This window comes from Vitis riparia, chromosome 18, assembly GCF_004353265.1.
Source record: "Vitis riparia cultivar Riparia Gloire de Montpellier isolate 1030 chromosome 18, EGFV_Vit.rip_1.0, whole genome shotgun sequence".
In the NCBI taxonomy this organism is placed as follows: domain Eukaryota; kingdom Viridiplantae; phylum Streptophyta; class Magnoliopsida; order Vitales; family Vitaceae; genus Vitis; species Vitis riparia.
The window spans coordinates 15,373,376-15,388,338 of NC_048448.1; the positions used below are offsets into that span (position 1 = coordinate 15,373,376).

The 14,963-nt window shown below is 35.8% G+C and overlaps 1 protein-coding gene across 1 annotated transcript; it reads left to right on the top strand.

Annotated features, from left to right (window-relative positions):
- The first annotated feature begins 212 nt into the window (after positions 1-212).
- LOC117907552 (GRAS family protein RAM1-like) lies at positions 213-1,831 on the top strand. The gene has a single exon (XM_034821134.1). It carries the CDS (start codon positions 346-348, stop codon positions 1,711-1,713), a length of 1,368 nt encoding a protein of 455 aa, XP_034677025.1. The 5' UTR covers positions 213-345; the 3' UTR covers positions 1,714-1,831.
- Positions 1,832-14,963: the final 13,132 nt, after the last annotated feature.

A 14,963-nucleotide genomic window follows, 5' to 3' on the forward strand; every position in this document is an offset into this window, starting at 1 on the left:
ATCTTTTGAGCCTTCCGAACCACCGAAGGACCCAAAACCGGACCCTTTCATGGCCCTTCAAAACGGCTATAAAGAATGGAAAAAAAGGAAAATGGAACTCTTCCTTGACCTAAAGACACTGATTCATAGGGAACATAAAGATACCCTTTTTATCTCTACTTCTCATGTTGAGGAATAAAAACAAAAACTAGAGATCTCTGTTGACATCTATTGTGTTTGGTTTTATTCTCATGTTATGACACAAGGGAATTTTTATGGGTTATTCCCATTCCACTTCTTTTGCTTAAAGCTCAACCATTATCTTTGTTTCTCACCTTCTACACCTTCTGCGTATCTCTACCTCAAATGGAAGATATCGATGACGAGGGGCTTTTGGATCTTAGCCTTGCGATTGTTACAGATTCCGGGGTGGAGAGGAAGAGGAAGAGGAAGAGGAGGGAGGTTTTGGACAGCTTGAGTTCGTATGAAGGCTGTGAAGGGTTGATATTCAAGCTCCTTCAGATGAGAGAGCAAATGTTAAAACTCGACCACAAAAGAAAAGGGGTGGTTGAAGATGGAAAAGGCCTTCATTTGATCCATTTGTTGCTTATAACAGCCACTGCAGTCGATGAAAACAACGTGAGCGTGGCTGCGGAGAACCTAAGGGAGCTGTACCAAAGCGTGTGCTTGAACGGCGACTCTGTGCAACGCGTGGTGGCCTATTTCGCAGATGGGTTGGCAGCAAAGCTTCTCACCCGGAAATCCCCCTTCTATGACATGATCATGAAGGAACCGACGCCTGAGGAAGAGTTCTTAGCACACACCGATCTCTACCGCGTGTCTCCATACTACCAATTCGCTCATTTCACAGCAAATCAGGCTATAATCGAAGCATTTGAGGAGGAGGAAGAGAACAACAATCGGGCATTACATGTAGTCGATTTTGATGTCTCATATGGCTTCCAGTGGCCTTCCCTTATACAATCCCTTGCTGAAAAGGCAACCAGTGGAAATCGAATCTCCCTCCGGATAACAGGATTCGGAAGAAGCTTGGACGAGCTACAAGAAACCGAGACTAGGCTGATAAGCTTCTCAAAGGCTTTTCGGAACCTAGTATTTGAGTTCCAAGGGCTATTAAGAGGCTCCAAACTCACTAACCTGAGGAAAAAGAAGAATGAAACAGTTGCCGCAAACTTAGTTTTTCATCTCAACACCTTGACTAGTTTTTTGAAGATTTCAGAAACTTTGAAATCAGTACATTCACTTAACCCCTCCATTGTAATCTTGGTGGAACAAGAAGGAAGCAGAAGCCCCCAAAGCTTCTTATCGAGATTCATGGAGTCTTTGCATTATTTTGCAGCCATGTTTGATTCATTGGATGACTGCCTCCCACTGGAGAGTCCCGAGAGGTTGAGCATCGAGAAGAACCATCTGGGAAAAGAGATCAAAAGCATGTTGAACTACGACAAGGATGATACCAACTGTCCAAGATATGAGAAGATGGAGACGTGGAAGGGAAGGATGGAGAGCCATGGATTTACAGGGATCAAATTGAGCTCAAAGTCCATGATACAGGCCAAACTTCTTCTGAAAATCAGGAGCCATTACTGTCCTCTTCAATTTGATGGAGAGAGTGGTGGGTTTAGAGTTTTTGAAAGAGATGATGAAAGGGCTATTTCTCTTGGGTGGCAAGATAGGTGTCTGATAACGGCCTCTGCATGGCATTGTATATGATAGATGATGCTCGATCTTCTTCTAACACATTCATCATTTTTGCTATATATTTTCTCCATAGCAACTGTTTTATCATATTCAAATAATGAATCTCACAATTAGAGAATTGAAATGCAAATACTTTTGGTTTCTGCTAGTGATCTTGAGTGAAAATGGCATTTATGGCTAATGAAACACAATAGTTTGAAGTCAAAGGAAAAAAAGAAAAAAAGAAAAAAAGAATCTGCTAATTGTAAGATTTGTCTGTAAGGCTTCAGAATCAAGGATTTATTGCAGTCAATTTTTTATATAGTAAATTAATCATCATGGTTATTTTGGCTTTAACATCAATCCTAACTTGGTGATCGATAAGCATGTACTCTATTCTTAGTTTCATATACGTCTTTGCCATAAGCAAAAACAATATGCTTTAGTTATTGGACATTTTCAGAGATGCGTCTGCTGTCTTGCCCATGAATTAGATGAGTATTGGAGTGCAATACCATTTTAATATAACTTGTGTCTTGTACCTTTTGAAAGGAAAAGAATGGAAAAGAAAACCCAACAGGATTGGAAGTGCTTCGGTGGTTTCTCCTACATTGTAAAGTTACTTGTGCTTGTGGTCTATTAACTTTTCCTTTTTATCCTTCAACGATTTTTTCCTTTTGTCCTTTTGTTTGATAACCATATTCGCTAGGGTACGAGTGCTGTTTTACTATTATACTGTGATATATTTAGTTTTTGAAGGATAACAAAGAAGGATTATATTTATGTTCAAATGTCAACACCATTCTTGGACTCCAACCTTGTTTAGGTTGAGTATTTTGATATTGTTTAAAATTTTTTTGATCATAAAACACTTGAAAAAGAAAATTTAAAAGGTCAAAAGAAATCCAAAATCTCTAATATGGTTCAACATGAAAATGAAAAAAGCCCTCACCATAAAAATAACAAAAGAAATTATTGTCATGACAATTATTTTAAAACATATACAATTTCCAATTCTTATTTATTTATTTATTTTTATTTTTTTTAAGGGAGAAAAAAGCTTAAAATTCTTCATTTTTTATAGGAGAAATATTAAATAAATTTGAATTGATATGTAGTTGAAGGAAAAACCATTGTCTCAAAATACATGTTTTTGTTGGAAAAATAATTGAAACTCTAGAGTTTTTAAGGTCATTCAAATTAATATTTGGCAAAGCAGATTCTACTCTAATTTTTAAATAAATTTCTGTTTAGATAAAATTATCCTCTTTTTTTTTGGGTCTTTTTAAATATTTCAATTGCTTTAATATATCTATTTAAAGTACAATAGTGTGTAGGAAATATTTGGAGTTGTCCATTCCACCTTTAGGGTATAGACAAACCTTCTTAGGGTTCTAGATCTTAGTAATGAAAGCCAACAAACATCTAAAACTTTAGATTTAGAAAGTTAGTGTTTTACTTTAGATCTTGATGTTCCCATACTAATTCCTGTTGGTGAAAATATGACGATGCATGGTAGATCTCAAAACATAATAACCTTCCCTCTAATGACTTCTTTTGGATCCTAAGATGCGAGATGTGGAATCCTCTTAAAGGGTTGGTGGCTAGAGTTCTTTCTCTATCTGAAGATTGAAAGATAAGAGAGGCAAAAATGTGAGGCCCTGACCCTTAAAAGGGGTTGATATAGGCTTCCTATGAGCTTAAGTGATTTGGGCCCATCTTGGACTTGGGTCACTTAAACTAGCCCACTTGGGTCCTAATTGATTAATTAGTCCTATTGGGTTTGAATTAATTAATTAGTTTAATCTAGAGAGACCATTCACAAGTTTCTATTCAATCTTATACATTTACTAAAATGCCCTTATGCATACAAGTGAACAAAGAATACAATTAACCCTTATAAACCATGTCATCATGGAAAATAAGCTTGAGCAGGGACTATTAACACCCATAGGAAAATCTTATCTCCCTTAGAATCCAATTATAAAGTTCACTCAATATCTCACTATAGAGAGTCAACTACACTTTAGTATCCCATGCATATTAAAATGAGATAATAGAATTTGGGTCCGTAGTCTAATATCTACTATATATAGACTCCTTATGAATAAGTGTTGATAATCTAATGTAGTGAATGTGTAAGGAAAATCAAATCTCTCTATTCCTTATACCCAAACCAGGTTAGGTACAATAAAAACTTTTCTTGGTCATTAGATCCTAGCAATGGAAGCAAGTAATGAGCTTTTCAATAAAATGATCTAAATTAAGTGCTATAGAATACAATACCTCAAATTTGGACGCTCCTAAACCTATTCCATTCAATGTAGAATCGAATCGTAGTGGTAGGAAGTTTCATATATCCACGATCTTCCACTAGGATGACTCAACCTTGCACTTGGTAGTCAACTGATAGGAAGGTTAGGAAGGGTGAAGGCTAGGTCTCTCTTTTCTTTTTGGATGGTGGAAGACGACTAACTAGAAAACCCTAACCCCTAAGGGGGTATTTATAAAGTTCCCTATTTGGGCTTAAGTGACTTATGTTAGCATCTTAAATCTAAGCAATGGAAATAATACTAATTTGATAAAAAATTGATGTTTAGGGTTAAAGTGCTAACCTTTAGGTTTGAATGTTCCCAAACCTTAAATCCAAGTGTTGATGAATCAAATCGATGTTATTGGAAGTCTCGTAGACCCATGATCTTTTGCTGATGATTGAACTCATTTTTTAACACATAAATGGAGAGGAGTTTGAGAAGGTGGAGGCTATGACTCTTTCTTCTCTCTAGATAAGGGAAGACAAAAGTAATGTAAATTCTAACCCCTAGGGGCTATTAATAGGGTTCCTAACTAGACTTAAGTGATTTGAGCCCACATGGGCTTGGGTCCTACAATTTAGCCTAAATTGAGTCCTAATTGATTAATTAACCCCACATGGCCATCTAATTAATCAATTAACTCAATCCAGAGATGCTGTTTACTAACCCATATGAAACTTTGCATAGTTACCAAAACACCCTTATGCATATAAGTAAACAAAGAGTCAATATAACCCTCATAAACCATGCTAACAAGGTATATGAGCTTAAGTAGGGACCACTAGAAACCATGACATAGCATTGTCCCCCTTATAATTCAATTTTGAAGTTGATTTAACATCTCACTATAGAGAATCAACTACACTATTACCTTATGTAAATGATAACGAGACACAAAGTGCTAGGGTCTGTGACTTGCTATCCATTATGTTTAGTCTCCCCATGAACTGGTGTCCTTAGTTTAGCATGGAGAAAGCTATTAACCTTTTAAGACTACCTTTTCTATTCTTGAGTTATAGATTCTTCTATTATGTGTTCAACTAACATGTCTTAGTTCTCAAAAAGCCTATGTCAAATTTCACTTAAGGAACTATTATGACCATAGTTTACATGAACATACCTCCTTAGGATCACCCAATGGGACACTTTGTCTCAATCCCATAAGATATCATGGTGCCTCTATTGAGAATACCTATTGCTACCAACTTCTATCAATAATGATTCAATCTATAGGGAATATATGATTAACTTATGATCTCATCCATAAGTTAAAACCACTACTAACTTTAGCATAAGCTTAGTATTCTCTCAATATTGAGAGACAACACAAGGAAGTAGCTTGGTGAAGTCATGACTACTTCATAGCCTTAAGTCATGACTCACTATAAGCCTTATCCAATGTGTAACCAAACATACTAGTGCACTCACCATGGGAAACCCATCTCGATGGTCATGATTAGCCATCCCTCCAAATAGGAGGAACATGTAGGGAAATCCAAATTTCTCCATTCCTTAGCTCTAGATCTCATAGGGTGTATGCAAATTATCCTAGGCTTCTCTAAATCTATCAAAACGGAAACATATGACTACAAAAACCATATTAAGATAAAAATCTAGAGAAGAAAAGGCTCATACCTAGATCTAGATGTTCCAGATCAATTCCACATGGAGAAGAAGTCTGAAGGTCTCGTACACCAAAGATCTTTCGCCCAATGCCTCTAACCATAATCTTAGCACTCCATAGTGTGGGCAATGGAAAGGAGGAAGCTTTGGTTCTATCTCCCTTTGGAGTTGCAATATGACTAACTAGAAGTCATTAAGAAACCTTAACCCCTGAGGGGGTATTTATAGGGTTGCCCATTGGGCTTAAATGACTTGAGCCCATCAAGGCTTGGGTTTCTTAATCTAGCCCAAAATAGGTCCTAATTGATTAATTAACCAGACAAGACCATCTAATTAATCAATTAGTTTAATCTAGATATCTTGTTCACTATCTCCTATGCAACCTTACGTAATAAGAGTGAACTTAAAGCAAATCCAACCCTAAAAAATTGTGTCATCATGGTATATGAGCTCAGAGTAGGGACCATTGGGACCTATAGGAGTATTGGCTCCCTCAAAATCCAATTTTGAAGTTTATTCAACATTCCTCTAAAGAGTATCAAATGCACTTCAGTATCTTATGTAAATAACAATGAGACGAAGCTACTGGGAATATCCAGATTTCTTAATTTCTTGTCTCTGGATCTTGTAGGGTGAATGAAAACTATCTTAGGCTTCTCTAAATCTATTGCGATAGAAACATATGGCTATAAAAACCATATTAGAATAAAGATCTAGAGCTATAACACTCATACCTAGATCTAGATGTTCCTAGATCAATTCTTAGTGGTGAAGAACAAACTTATACACCAAAGATCTTTTGCCCCATGACTCAAACCACGATCTTGACACTCCAAAGTGTGGTCTTTAGAAGGGAGGAAGCTATGACTCTCTCTCTAGAGGTAGAAGATGACTAAGTAAAGTCATAAGGAAATCCTAACCCCATAAAGGGGTATTTATACGATTCCCTTACTAAGCTTAAGTGACTTGAGCCTACTAAGGCTTGGGTCACTTAATTTAGCCAAAACTGAGTCTTAATTGATTAATTAACAACATAGGGCCATCTAATTAATCAATTAGCCTAATTTAAACACCTTATTCACTATTCCCATAGCAACCTAGCATAATGACCAAAACACCCTTATGCACATGAATGAACCTAGAACCAATCCAATCCTCATAAACCATGTCATCATGGTATTTGAACTCAATATAGGGACCACTAAGACCCATAAGAGTACTGGCTCCCTTAGAATCCAATTCTAAAATTGACTCAACATTCAACTAAAGAGAAATAATTGTACTCTAGTACCCTATGTAAATAACAATGGGATGAAGCTCGGGTTGCTGACCTAATGTTTACTGCATGCAAACTCTCCATGAACTGGTGCTTGTAATCTAGTAAGGTAGTGTTATTCCCTATCACGATTACCTCTCAGATCCTTGAGTTATAAATCCCACTTACACACTGTCTCAATCTATGAGATATCATGGTGTCTCTATTAAGAATACCTGTTGCCATTAGCCTTTATCAATATTGACCCAATCCATAGGGATATATGACCACTTTAGGGTCTTACCTATAGGTCAAAGCCTTCTATTGATTTTGGCACAGGCTTAATATCCTCTCAAGGTTGAGAGTCCATGTAGTATAGTAGCTTGGTGAATCATGACAATTGATAGCCTTGCATCTAATTCACCGTAGGTCTTGTTTAGTGTGCATCACATACACTAGTGCACTCACCATGGGAAACCTATCCCGACAACCAAGACAAGTTATCCCTTCAATTAGGAGGTAGTGCACTGATACGTTCCCAATTGGTGTCTCAGCTGATTCATGTCCAGCTGGTGTCCCTTGATTTTGGTCCTTAAAAGGGAGTAATCAACAAAATTTATAACCTATTACACCATGTACTAAGATAGCCTTAGCTAGCATAGCATAGTGGCTCTAGGGTCGTTCACTGGGATGGGTTTTCACTTCACAATTGATATTAATTCAAAGTTGAATTGGTGCCTTTTCATTTCAAGGTTATCTTTAAAAGAAAACATAAAGATGTTTGAAAAAAGATTGGTTTTAAGCTAACCAAAAATAATAGTAACTGATTTTAATTACAAAGAAAAGTGTCTCTTGGAGTTTCAGATCACTAGGCTCAGATTCCTTGTATAAAAAGGGAGTTTCGGTCACTTGTTTCTTTTCCTCGCATTAGAGAATTAACATATAGTTAATTCTCTAACCGGTGTGGTACAGATGCTTCCCCTTAATGGGTTCAAACACTAATTCCCTCTCATTGATGCATCTTGCAATGGCTCATGCCTCTCACCTAGCATTTGCCATTCAAGGTGATCCTTAACCTTGGATTACCCGTCAAAAGCTCGCAAAAGATAACTAATGGATGTCTCCTAAGAGTCCAAAAGCTTACCAAGTGTTGGCTATTCTAGAAAATCCTACCTTTAAACCACCTCCCAAAGGCTCGCAAGAGATAAACTAGTGCATCTCAATGGACGGAAATCACTTGCCTTACCAAGTGTTGGCCCAGGTGATTTAAAGGCGTTTTAAGTTAACTAAAAGATAAAAACCATTAACGGGTCACACTTTCTCTTCATTAAAAACTAAAACAACAAAACTTCCAATTTATGCATGTGGAAACTTACCCGGATTTCTTCACTCCAAGAGACGAAGAGCCTAGCCTCTCATCCTCTGAGGAAAAATCCTCAGAGTTTGATTGGCTAGAAAGAAAACTAACGAGAAAACAAAAACAAAAATATATGAAGGAAAAACAGAGCAAGTGCTCTGTAATATATTTTTCTTACTATTACAAAAGGTTGTCTATGAGAACAAGCTCCCGAGTCTCTTTTATTGATTTTCTAAAGAAAATTACAAACTATATATAAGAGGTTATTCACCCTTTGTTCTTACTTAAAGACTAAGGAATCCTATGATAGGTGGGTTACAAGGAGAGTTTGGGGATTTAGACATCAAATATCTAAAGCAAAAAATCTCAAAATGTCGATCGCAAATATCGGGAAGCTTCAGGAGAAATTCCGTTGCACTATGCAAAATGGCTACGAAATTTTCGCAGCAAAAGGACAACATTTTCGCAGCCAAAGGCTGATTTCGCAGCCGTGCAACATTCTGCCTTCAGCTTGGAGTGATCTGCTTGCAATGGCTGTAACTCCTTCATTTCAACTCCGAATTGTTCACTGTTTGAAGCATTGGATTGTTAACTTCCTGAGCTTTGAAATGACATATAGCATGCATAAATTGGACTTCAGGACGTGCTCCAAAAGTGGCTGAAATGACTGTCATCAAGAATGCTTCATGTTAGATTTCTCTTTGCTTCCCCTCCTTGCATTCCGGATTTGCTTATGGCAAAGGACTTTAAAGCTTCAAAGCTTTGGTTCTTCATGTTTCTGAGCTTTTCATTTGCTTTTCCATGAATTCCAAAGAACTCTCCTCAATCTCGGATTGCTTTGGTGATAAAAAAGCTATCAAAACACCAAAACTTAACACAATTTGATTAGAATTGATTGCAAGGGTCCTTAACATGCCAATTGAGTTAAAAGGTAATAACTACTACTCAAAAGTGTTTAAAAGAGTTAATTACAAGCTATGAAATAGCACTTTTTGAGTTGTAATCATGCACTATAATCTTTACTGAATTGCCCAAATCCATCAACCGACTATGGACAATTTATCTACGTACAAGGAACCCATGATTTGTATCTTCTATGCAACTCTTAGTACACCTAAGTCATGTACAATGTAAGAGACATGGGCCGAATGCTCAAATAAATGTTAATACAACAAAAGGATAACAAGGGGATAGTTTTTTCTAACTTTGTTACATCATGTCTTGCTTTTAAGGGCTCAATCCTAACAAAAGCTTGGGTCTGTGACTTACTATCCATTGCATATAGACTCCCATGAACTAGTGTCCATAATCTAACATGATAGTCCTATAATCTATGGCCGAGCGTATGGAAAAATTAGAGGGATAGGTTACTCATCAGGGTGAGCAGCTACAACAACTGATTGATTATCAGTATTCCTCCAATAATACTATTGGAGAGATGATGAAGATGTTGGCGATTGGAATGGCGGTGGATATGTCTCAGTTCCCGACTATGCCAGTTTTTCCAAGTCGTCCACAACCAGAGGAGCATGCCTTTTCATAGCCAATGGAGGATGGTGGAGATGTTGGCAGTGATGAGGATGATGATGAGGAGCTACAATAAATTTTTATGTCTTATTTTCTGCTACTGTTTATTGTTTATTTTATTTAGTTTTTATTTATGTTTTATTTTACTTTAGTTTGGTTTGTATAAACTAAATCATGATTACTGATGCTAGGTAACAATCTTATTTGGTCACAAGAATTTTCTTTTTCTTTTTCTTTCAACACATTACTAAATGAGAAAGGAACGATTTTTCGATGTGCCCTAAAAATTCATCAAAAAGGGAGTTTTTCTTTTCCTTAATTTTCCTTACTTTATTTTCTTTTGTTCATTGAGGGCAATGAAAGTAATTAAGCTTGGGGGGAATGATTAATTTCTTTTGAGTTTAGCTAAGTTTAGTTAAAAATGTTTTTTTTTTTTTTTGAAACTTCTTGATTTTTGAGCATTATTTTTCGAGTTGATTTATATAGTCAATGATAATATCTTGATTGCTATGATGCATGGTTGTTGAGATGCAATTTGATATTACTTAGATTTTGAGGATAATTTGGATGTTTGTTCTGTTTGGATTTGAGATTCGATGTTGGTCTAGTATGGTGATTTTGATAACGATCTTGTTTTGCATGCTTAGAGACATTTTATTTAGACAATTATGGATGATTAGAGATCTCAAAGAATTTTAGAACTTGGCTGATTGTTACTCAAGGCAAAATCCTAGATTTTCATGTTACTTAGGAGATGATGTAGGCCATTTTTGGATCATTTGAGCTTTTCTTACCTTACCCAGAATATTTTATCCGCTAGTTACCTATTTGAGCCTTTTTATATACTGTTAGCCTTATTTTTCTTTCTTTAAGCCTATCTTCCTACCTATTTTAAGCTTAAACACTTATCCTTACCCTTGATGAGAACATTTACATGTTTGTTATCTATTTTGTTTGAGAGCAAAAATATCTTATTGAGGAAAGAATGGAAATGTGTATTGTTAACCAAGTTATAATAGAGAAATAAGTTTGGGGGTTTTGAAGAATAAAAGGAAGAGTGTGCATAAAAATAAAAATAAAAATGGCATTAGTGGTGAAATATGTGAAAAGTGTTTATGAGCATGAAAGAAAGAAAAAGTATGAAAAGTTTCAAGATGAAATGAAGTGATGTTAGTATTAAAAACTCTTGAGTCTGTTACAGTTTGTTCAATTGTGAGTGTTCTCATTCTTTGAATTTATCCTTTCCATTCTTTGTGAGCCAACACCTTAGCCTAACATTACAAGCTTATTAAAGACCTTTTGATCCGAGGTAACATGATGAATCTACATTAGTGGAGAGTAACAAGAAAGCCAAGCCTATGAGATTTGATATCATACATTACTTGTTAGAGGTCGACTTTGTCTATAATTGTTTTTATAAAATTATTTGGGTAGTAGAATTGATTGTTTGAAAGGTTGCTGATTACTACTCAAAAAGTGTTATTTTGTAGCTTGTAATTAACTCTTTTAAATACTTTTGAGTATTAGTTATTACCTTTTAACTCAATTGGCATGTTAAGGACCTTTGCAATCGTTTCTAATCAAATTGTGTTAAGTTTTGGTGTTTTTGATAGCTTTTTGATCACCAAAGCAATCCAAGATTGAGGAGAGTTCTATAGAATCCATGGCAAAGCAATTGGAAGCTCATTTACATGAAAAACCTAAGCTTTGAAGCTTTATAGTCCTTTTCCAAAAGCAAATCATGAATGCAAGGAGGGAAAGCAAAGAGAGAAATATAACATGAAGAATTCAAGAGAATAACAACTGTTGGACACATTTAGAGCACTTTCTAAAGCCCATTTCATGCATACTATATGTCGTTTCGAAGCTCGGGAAGTCAAGAATCCAACGCTTTAAACGGTACAAGAATCGGAGTTGAAATGAAGAATTTATAGCCATTGGAAGCCAATCACACCAAGCTAAAGGCCAATTTCGCAACTGCGAAATCACAAGGTGCTAGCTGCGAAATCGGCCTTTGGCTGCGAAATGGAGACTTTCAGCTTGCGAAATTTCGTAGCCCATCTTGCATGCTTGTGAAATCCACCTGAGTGCTTCCATATATTTGCGACCGACTCTTTTAGATTTTTTTCTTCAGATATTTGTTGTTTAAATCCCCATTCTCTCCTTGTAATCCACCAATCATAGGATTCCTTAGTTAATAAGTAAGAACAAAGGGTGAATAACCTCATATATATAGTTTTTAATTTTCCTTATAGAGACATCTCAGGAGCTTGTTCTCAGAGACCAACTTTTTGTATTATTTTGAAGGAAGTAATACACAGAGCCTTGCTCTGCCTTACCTACTCATTTTGATTGTATTTTTCTTACTAGCCAAACAAGCTTTGAGGATGTTTCCTCCAAGAATGAGTGGCTAGGATTTTTGTCTCGTGGAGCTAAGGAAGCTGGGTAAGGTGTTGAATGCAAAAATTGGAAGTTTTGTTGTTTTAGCTTTTAATGAAGAGAAAGTGTGACCCGTTTATGGTCTCTATGTTTTTAGTTAACTTAAAACACCTTTAAATCACCTGGGCCAACACTTGGTAAGGCAAGTGATCTCCATCCATTGAGATACACTAGTTTATTTCTTGCGAGCCTTTGGGAGGTGGTTTGAAGGTAGGATTTTCTAGAATAGCCAACACTTGGTAAGCTTTTGGACTCTAAGGAGACATCCATTAGTTATCTTTTGCGAGCTTGAGAAGGGAAATCCAAGGTTAAGGATCACCTTGAATGGCAAATGCTAGGTGAGAGGCACGAGCCATTGCAAGATGAATCAGTGAGAGGGATTTAGTGTTTGAATCCATAAAAGGGAAACATCTGTACCACACCGGTTAGAGAAATAACTATATGTTAATTCTCCAATGCGAGGAAAAGATTCAAGTGACCAGAACTCTATTTTTGTATTAGGAGGCTAACCCCAGTGATCCTAAAACTCCAAGAAACACTTTTCTTTATTAGTAATTTCAGTTACTATTATTTTTTGTTAGCTTAAAACCAATCATTTTTCAACCAAAGATTATGTTTTCTTTTAAAGCTAACCTTGAAATGAAAAAACACCAATTCAACTTCAAATTAATATCAGTAGTAAGTTGAAAACCCTTCCCAGTGAACGATCCTAGAACCACTATACTATGCTAGCTGAGGCTATCCTAGTACATGGTGATATAGGTTATAAATTTTGTTGATTACTCTCGTCTGAGGACCAAAATCAAGGTACACCAATTGGGAACGAATCAGTTGCTTACTTGGATTTTTCAGAAGATTGAAGGTTTGAATGGAATGAATGTTTGAGTAATCCTTCTAATTTTTGTAATGTTCGATAGATTCTTGATAGCTTTGTGTTATTAGTAATTTTTGAGACAATATTATGAATTAAACTTGACAAATGAATTTGATTCTGGAAGTTTGAGAAGTTTTGAGTCTTGATTTAGTTTGTGATTTAATTGTTTTTAGGATACTTTTAGGTTAGATTTTATTTTGTTTTTGCTCGAGGACTAGCAAAATGTTAAGTTTGGGGGAATTTGATAAGTCGATTTAGAGCGACTTATTATCTATGATTCAACTTGATATTTCATTAGTTTAAGAGTAATTTTATCTCAACAATCATTATTTTCATTGTTTTAGGTCTCAAATAGCCAAGAGTATGAAAATGGAGCAATATAAGGCAAAATTGGAAGAAAAATATGAAGTTCGGAAAAAATGTGAAAACTGCCATGGCGGGAGCTCTCAAGGGCCGCGACGGCCTCTTATGTGACAATTTGCGTAACTCACTCTAGAGGAAAGCGCCGCTGCGGGAAGGACTTAAGCGTTACGGCGTACGTATGTGGAAAATCATAGTTGGGGACCCAAGACAAAACCGCCGCGACTGGAGGAGCTTGTCCGCCATGACGCTCAAAGGAATTTCAGAAATCCTGGGAACCTGAGACTAAAGCGCCATAGCGGGAGACACTGAGCATCGCGGCGGCCCGATATTTAAAATTTGAAAATTATTCGTCCTTATCTCATTTTGTTCAGATCGGAATTAGGTGGGACGTCAGTTTACGATACTAGGGCTATGAATAGACGAAAGTAGGGTTTATTTGGGGATGTTGGAGACTTGGGAGAAGGAGGATCTTGAAGACCTAGGAGAAGAGAAAGCTTGGAGAACAAGAAGGGGATTTGTAGATTTCCTTCTATTTTTGGTTTAAATTAATTCTCTGTTTTGCATCAATTTATTTGTGTATCTATTCTGTGCTTAATGCTCTCAATTCTTAAGGGCCCAAGTTTTGATTGATTTTATGATTTAGGTTGATAACGAGAGTTAGAATCTAAATTAGATCCATAGAATAGATTACGTTAGAATGAATGAAAAGTAGAGATACATTACCATGTTTTAAGAGATTAATAGTTAAATCTATAATAATTCCATAGATCTTAATTACTCATTTAGACTTAAATTCACATAGAGATATGTTGGGTTAGTAATTTAAGGAGCAATCTGATATATTTCGAGAGAAAATATTGGTTGGCTTAGGGAATTAAATCTCCAAATAAAGCATAACAGGAAATAGGGCAAGCAATCAATTGCATGAAAAATGTTAGTAGTGAAATCAAAAACCCTAGATCGTTTAAATCATAAGAGTTTGAATTTATTTTCTTTAATTGTTTAAGTTACTTGCTTCTACAACTTTAAATATTCGGTTGATCAAATAGTAGTAGAAATAATAAATTTTAGTAATTAGTAGCATAGTCCTTGTGGGTTCGATATTCGTACTTAGGTACAATTATATTACTTGAACGATTCGTATACTTGCGAACCAACACATCATTCTACAAGGTTGGATTTCCATGATTCAAGCTTTTGAATAATCAAGAAGAATCACTCAAAGAGAACAACTAAAAAATTATGTGGATTGAGTGGAGTTTTCTGAATTGGTGATTACCCAATTTTGATTCATCAAGGAGAATGGTTGGCTCAATTTAGAGCAATCTTTTAAGATAACTAAATTACCCTTTATTTATTTATTATTATATTTTAATTTTTGAATTGCATGGGGAAGGAAGGAATTCAAAATTCCCTTGTTTCTTTTTATTTTTGGGGTAGGCATGATTTTAGGAAATATTGGATTCAATTTTCAGAATTCAACTTAGGATATTTTAGTTTCCCTTTTCTAGCTATCTATGAATCCTAGGC